At 43.3% G+C, this 7,127-nt stretch overlaps 1 protein-coding gene and 1 long non-coding RNA gene across 3 annotated transcripts in view; one reads left to right on the forward strand and one right to left on the reverse strand.

Moving 5' to 3' along the window:
* Positions 1 to 7,127, reverse strand: part of LOC112071743 (cingulin) — a 30,675-nt gene that overhangs the window by 10,846 nt on the left and 12,702 nt on the right. Inside the window, 6 exon segments of the mRNA XM_070439493.1 lie at positions 53 to 139; positions 1,606 to 1,818; positions 1,924 to 2,035; positions 2,288 to 2,409; positions 2,985 to 3,037; positions 3,040 to 3,079. Coding sequence (XP_070295594.1) covers positions 53 to 139; positions 1,606 to 1,818; positions 1,924 to 2,035; positions 2,288 to 2,409; positions 2,985 to 3,037; positions 3,040 to 3,079 — 627 coding nt within the window.
* On the forward strand, positions 508 to 803 carry LOC139024612 (uncharacterized). 2 transcript variants are annotated; one of them, XR_011475944.1, is made up of 3 exons: positions 508 to 542; positions 684 to 723; positions 773 to 803. It is a non-coding gene; the product is annotated as an uncharacterized lncRNA (long non-coding RNA). The 2 variants fall into 2 exon arrangements; XR_011475945.1 differs by having other exon boundaries at positions 513 to 528; positions 686 to 723.

The following is a 7,127-nucleotide window of genomic DNA, read 5'->3' on the forward strand; positions in this document are numbered from 1 at the left end:
ATGGTCCGTAGTTCATCTCTAGTACTGTGGAACTGCGTCATCCAGTGGCCACTCTCGTCCTGCAGTCTTCCAGCTGCTGCTGTAGAGTACGCACCGAAGCATTCACACGCAACCGCTCCGACTCAATACCCGCCTGAGACTGGGGGAGAAGAAGAGAGAGGGAGGGTGGATATGAGAGGTAGGGGGAGAGAAGAGAGAGGGAGGGTGGATATGAGAGGTAGGGGGGAGAGAAGAGAGAGGGAGGGTGGATATGAGAGTGTAGGGAGAAGAGAGAGAGGGAGGGTGGATATGAGAGAGTGTAGGGAGAGAAGAGAGAGGAGGTGATATGAGAGAGTGTAAGAGAGAGAGGTAGGGGTAGAGAAGAAGAGAGGGAGGGTGGATATGAGAGAGTGTAGGGAGAGGAAGAGAGGGAGGTGTATGAGAGAAGAGAGAGGGAGGATGATATGAGAGAGTGTAGGAGAGAGAGAGAGGAGGTGGGATATGAGAGAGTGTAGGAGAGAAGAGAGAGGAGGGTGGATATGAGAGAGTGTAGGGAGAGAGAGGTAGGAGAGAAGAGAGAGGAGGTGGATATGAGAGAGTATAGGGAAGAGAGAAGAGGAAGAGGAGGGTGGATATGAGAGAGTAGGGAGAGAGAGGTGGGGAGAGAAGAGAGAGGGAGGTGGATATGAGAGAGTGGGAGAGAGAGGTAGGGAGAGAAGAGAGAGGGAGGGTGGATATGAGAGTGTAGGGAGAAGAAGAGAGAGGAGGTGGATATGAGAGAGTAGGGAGAGAGAGGTAGGGAGAGAAGAGAGAGGGAGGGTGGAATGAGAGAGTGGTAGGGAGAGAGAGTAGGGGAGAGAGAGAAGGAGGGGATATGAGAGATGTAGGGAGAAGAGGTAGGGGGAGAGAAGAGAGAGGAGGGTGGATATGAGAGTGTAGGAGAGAGAGTAGGGGGGAGAGAAGAGAAGAGGGAGGGTGGATATGAGAGTGTAGGGAGAGAGAGGTAGGGGGAGAAAGAGAGAGGGAGTGGATATGAGGAGAGTGTAGGGAGAGAAAGAGAAGAGGAGAGAGGAGAGAGAGAAGTAGGGGGAGAGAAGAGAGAGGGAGGGTGGATATGAGAGAGTTAGGAGAGAGAGAGTAGGGGGAGAGAAGAGAGAGGAGGGTGGATATGAGAGAGTGTAGGGAGAGAGAGGTAGGGGGGAGAAGAGAGAGGGAGGGTGGATATGAGAGTGTAGGGAGAGAGAGGTAGGGGGGAGAGAAGAGAGAGGAGGTGGATATGAGATGTAGGGAGAGAGAGGTAGGGGGGAGAGAAGAGAGAGGGAGGGTGGATATATGACAGAGTGAGTAAGACGTGTCATTAAGAATGTGAGATCAGCTGATGTAATGCTTGTGGCTTTGTCTGTGCAGTCAGATGTAACGGTGTAATCACTTGTTCCTGCTATAATGCACCGGTGTGAAGCAAGTCCAGTGGGTCTCAATCACTTCACGCTCTGCTGCTCCCTCAGTGCACGCGTGTGTGTGGGAAAGAGCTCTTCTTGGGAAAGAGCTCTCAAGTAAGAATTTGACTGTACCGTTTTCCACCGGTTGTATCCTGTGGCCGTGGTGAATAAACGTTGAAACTTGTACCTGTGAGACCTGCTCCATGGTACTCCTCAGTCTCTCCATGTCAGTGCTGTACTGTTCTCGAAGTGTCTCGATCTCTTTGTCGTGCGTGGCCACCTCGTCCTTCAGAGCTCCCTTCAGAGCCGTCAGCTCCCTCTCTCTCTGTCTCAGAGAATCCTCCAGCTTCTGCTTCAACATGGACACCTCCAACAGAGACGCTTGACACYTCACCAGGTCCTGTAGACACACAATACACACATAACACATTCCTACCGGACAATTACAAAGAGTGCACAACAAAGATCWTGTGTCTCAAGACCACCCAAATGTGTGTTGTGTTACCGTCTTGTTGCCGTTCTCTGTCCTCAGGTCCTCCTGTAGCTCAACCAGTCGGTCCTCCATCTCTCTGACTCTGGACTCAGCACTCTCTCTCTCCATACGCAACTGACTCAGCCTGACAGAGACCGTGATTTATTCATTTAACCTTTATTTCTACAGGTTATTCTCATTGAGATAACATCTATTTTACAAGAGAGATCTGATGCTCTTTATCTCAACACTAACAAAAAACCTTTCAATAAGCCATCATTATAACCAGCAGGGACCTTTAGTTRTGATCCAGCGGCCTGYAGTCACTTTCAACCTGCCTGGTTCCTCTCAAGGTTTCTTTCTACTCAGGTKATTTGTCCTGCTCACTGTTACTCACTCAGCATGTGTCTGATGTAGTTCAGTCTTCTTCCTGTCCACAGTCTCCTGGAGCTGCATGTTCTCATCCAGACATGACTCCAGCTCTGCCTTTAACACAGGGTCAGAGCTGCCCACAGAGCCCTATGCACACACACAGTACTGTACTGTAGGCTACATGACCACCACAACGACAGACAGTGGCGAGGTGACAGAGTGGTAGTATTTAATTACACCGTTAGAAATATTTTGGAGAACAGGCATGATTCTCTATTTAAACATGTAACATGCTGTGCGTTTGTGTCTGTGTGTCTTCAGAATAGTGTCAGACAGGCGTGTTTCCTCAGTAAATTCACATACATGATTAAGTGATTATAGGGTGTTAGAGTTAAATACCAGCCCAACTCCCTAAGCCAACACATAATGACTCATTATCAGATAGAATACTGTGTCCACCTCTAACCCAACAGGTTTAAACTGGTTAAATCATCTGTGGTCCATTTACATGGCTTTTAGGGCATTCAGATTAGACTGCCACTAAAAACCACAACAGCAGCTCCTCTCAGAAAACACACACACGGTGGGCTCAGCTGGTATGTGTACGGTTGAAACAGCTCGCCGTGAGAGCTCCCTAGGTGCAAAACAACACCATCGCTCCACTCTTTCCATCACGCCCCAAATGATCACTCCTTCCTCTTTTTCTCCTACTCTCCACTCACCCTCCTCTCCTCCTGTAGAGAGGTCTGTAGCTCCATCATCTTCCCCTCCAGATCCTCTTTTCTCTCCTCCACTCCTCACCAGAGCTCTCACTGGGCTGAGAGGGGGAGAGTGACTTTAGTGGATACCCCATAGAATGACAGCTAGCACCACCAATGACAAACTGAAATAGAGGATGAGCAGTACTACAGAAGGTGTATAGGAGTGTATATTAGAGTACTACAGATATGTATAATTAGAGTACCGGAGGTGTATAGAGATGTATATTAGAGTACTACGGAGTGTATAGAGATGTATATTAGACTACTACGGAGGTTTATAGAATGTATATTAGACTACTACGGAGGTGTATAGAGATGTTATTAGACTACTACGGAGGTGGATGTATATTAGACTACTACGGAGGTGTATAATAGAGTACTACTGAATTGTATATTAGAGTACTACTGAGGTGTATAGAGATGTATATTAGAGTACTACAGAAATGTATAGAGATGTATAATAGAGTACTACTGAGGTGTATAGAGATGTATAATAGAGTACCGCGGAGGTGTATAGAGATGTATATTAGAGTACCGCGGAGGTGTATATTAGAGTACCACGGAGGTGTATAGAGATGTATATTAGAGTACCGCGGAGGTGTATAGATATTTGACTGGTACTGTACATGTTTGGACACACCTGCTCATTCAAGGGTTTCTTTATATTTACTATTTTCTACATTGTAGAATAAGTGAAGATATCAAAACTATGAAATAACACATATGGAATCATGTAGTAACCTAAAATAGTATTAAACAAATCAAAATATATTTTATATTTGAGATTCTTCAAAGTAGCCACCCTTTGCCTTGATGACAGCTTTGCACACTCTTGACATTCTCTCAACCAGTCTTGAAGGAGTTCCCACATATGCTGAGCACTTGTTGGCTGCTTTTTCTTCAGTCTGCAGTCCAACATCCCAAACCATCGCAATTGGGTTGAGGTCAGGTGATTGTGGAGGCCAGGTCATCTGATACAACACTAATCATTCTCCTTCTTGGTCAAATAGCCCTTACACAGCCTGGAGGTGTGTTGGGTCATTGTCCTGTTGAAAAACAAATGTAAGTGGGACTAAGCGCAAACCAGATGTGATGGCGTATCGCTGCAGAACTCTGGTAGCCATTCTGGTTAAGTGTGCCTTGAATTCTAAATAAATCACCGACAATGTCACGAGCAAAGCACCCCACCACCTCCTCCATGCTTCACGGTGGGAACCACATATGCGGAGATCGGTTCACCTACTCWGCGTCTCTCAAAGACACGGCAGTTGGAACCAAAAGGACAGATTTCCTAATGTCCATTGCTCGTGTTTCTCGGCCAAGCAAATCTCTTCTTCTTATTGGTGTCCTTTAGTAGTGGATTCTTTGCAGCAATTCAACCATGAAGGCCTGACCCACGCAGTCTCTTCTGAACAGTTGATGTTGAGATGTGTATGTGCTTGAACTCTGTGAAGCATTTATTTGGGCTGCAATTTCTGAGGCTGGTAGCTCTAATGAACTTATCCTCTGCAACAGACGGTAACTCTGGGTCTTCCTTCCTGTGGCGGTCCTCATTAGAGCCAGTTTCACCATAGCGCTTGGTGGTTCTCGACTGAACTTGAAGAAACGTTCAAAGTTCTTGAAATTGTTCGTATTGACTGACCTTCATGTCTAAAAGAAATGGACTGTCATTTCCCTTGCTATTTGACTGTTCTTGTCATAATATGAACTTGGTCTTTTACCAAATAGGGCTCTCTCTGTATACCAACCCTACTTGTCACAGCACAACTGATTGCTCAAAACACATTAAGGAAAGAAATTCCACAAATTACATTTAACAAGGCACACCTGTTAATTGAAATGCATTCCGCGTGACTACCTCATGAAGCTGGTTGAGAGAATGCAAGAGTATGCAAAGCTGTCATAGGCAAAGGGTGCACTTTGAAGAATCTCAAAATAAATTTGATGTTTAACACTTTTCTTGTTTACTTACATGATCCATTGCTATTTCATAGTTTTGATGCTTCTCACTATTATTCTAAGAATGTATAAAATAGTAAAAAATTAAAGAAAACCTCTGGACATGCATAGTGTGTCCAACATTTGACTCGAACTTGCTATATTACGAACTACTGAGGTGTATAAAGATTTGTATTAGAGTACTACTGAGCGTTATAGAGATGTGTATTATAGATACTACCGAGGCATATAGATCGTGTATTAAAGTCCTACTGAGGCCGTATAAAGATGTGTATTAAAGTACACTGAGGCGTATTAAAGATGTGTATTTAGCAGTACTACCGAGCGTGAAAAGAATGTGTATTAGAGTACTACCGAGGCGTATAAAGATGTGTATTAGAGTACTACCGAGGCGTATAAAGATGTGTATTAGAGTACTACCGAGGCGTATACAGATGTGTATTAGAGTACTACTGAGGCGTATAAAGATGTGTATTAGAGTACTACTGGGGTGTATAGAGGTGTATTAGAGTACTAATGAGGTGTATAAAGATGTGTATTAGAGTACTATTGAGGTGTATAGAGATGTACAGAGAACTCCAAAAGTATTGGGACAGTAACACATTGTTTTATTTTTTGCTCTGTACTTTGTATTTGTAATGATACAATGACTCCGAGGTCAAAGTGCAGACTGTCAGCTTTGATTGGAGGGTATTTTCATCGATATCAGGCGAACCGTTTCGAAATTACAGCACTTTTTGTAGATAGCCCATTTTAGGGGACCAGAAGTATTGGGACAAATTCACTTATGTGTATTAAAAAGTAGTAAAACATTTAGTATTTGGTCCCATATTCCTGGCAAACAATGCTTACATCAAGCTTGGGACCACAAACTTGTTGGACGCATTTGCTGTTTGTTTTGGTAACGTTTGATCATTTTTTGCGCAATTGAAATGAATGGTAAATAATGCATTGTGTCATTTTGGAGTTACTTTTATTGTAAACAAGAATATAATATGTTTCTAAACACTTCTACATCAATAATGTGTATACTACCATGATTATGGATAATCCTGAATAATGATGAGTGAGAAAGTTAGAGGCATAAATATCTTACCCCGCAAAAAATGCTAACCCCCCTTGTTATTGCAATGGTAAGAGGTTAGCAGGGGGGGTATGATATGTGCGTCTAACTTTCTCACTCATCATTATGGGGCGGCAGGTAGCCTAGTGGTTAGAGCGTCGTTCTGTCCCTGAACAAGGCAGTTAACCCACTGTTCCTAGGCTGTCATTGAAAATAAGAATGTGTTCTTAATTGACTTGCCTAGTTAAATAAAGGTGAAATAAAAAAGTATGAAATATTCATTCAGGACTATGCATCCACATGAATGTAGAAGAGTTTAGAAACATTCTATTCCTATCTGTACATCCAAAACAACCAAAAAGTGTGACACTGTCCCAATACTTTGAGCTCACTGTATATAAGAGTACCTTGAGGTGTATAGAGATGTATATTAGAGTACTACTAAGGTGTATAGTGCATTCGGAAAGTATTCAGACCCCTTGACTTTTTCCACATTGTGTTACGTTACAGCTTTATTCTGGCATGAATTAAATTGTTGTTTTCCATCAATCTACACACAATACCCCATAATTACAAAGCAAAAACAGGTTTAGACATTTTTGCAAATGTATAAAAATAAAAAAAAATGAAATATCACGTTGACATAAGTATTCAGACCCTTTAACTTCTTTATGATAGGGGGCAGCATTTTCACTTTTGGATGAATTGCGTGCCCATAGTGAACTGCCTCCTACGCTGTCCCAAATGCTAATATATGCATATTATTATTACTATTGGATATAAAACACTCTGAAGTTTCTAAAACTGTTTGAATGATGTCTGTGAGTATAACAGAACTCATATCGCAGGCAAAAACCTGAGAAAAAATCCAAAAAGGAAGTGAGAAATCTCAGACTGGTCAATGTTCAATTCATCGGCGATTCAATTCCCTGTAAGATATGGATCTGTTTGCACTTCCTACGCCTTCCACTAGACGTCAACAGTCTGTAGAACGTGGAATGAAGCCTCTAGTGTGATGTGGGGCCGGATGGGAGGTGTTTCAGTCACTGGTCATAGCAGAATGCCAGTTCCTGGTCATGCGC

This window comes from Salvelinus sp. IW2-2015, unplaced genomic scaffold (genome assembly GCF_002910315.2).
Source record: "Salvelinus sp. IW2-2015 unplaced genomic scaffold, ASM291031v2 Un_scaffold1706, whole genome shotgun sequence".
NCBI classification, from domain to species: domain Eukaryota; kingdom Metazoa; phylum Chordata; class Actinopteri; order Salmoniformes; family Salmonidae; genus Salvelinus; species Salvelinus sp. IW2-2015.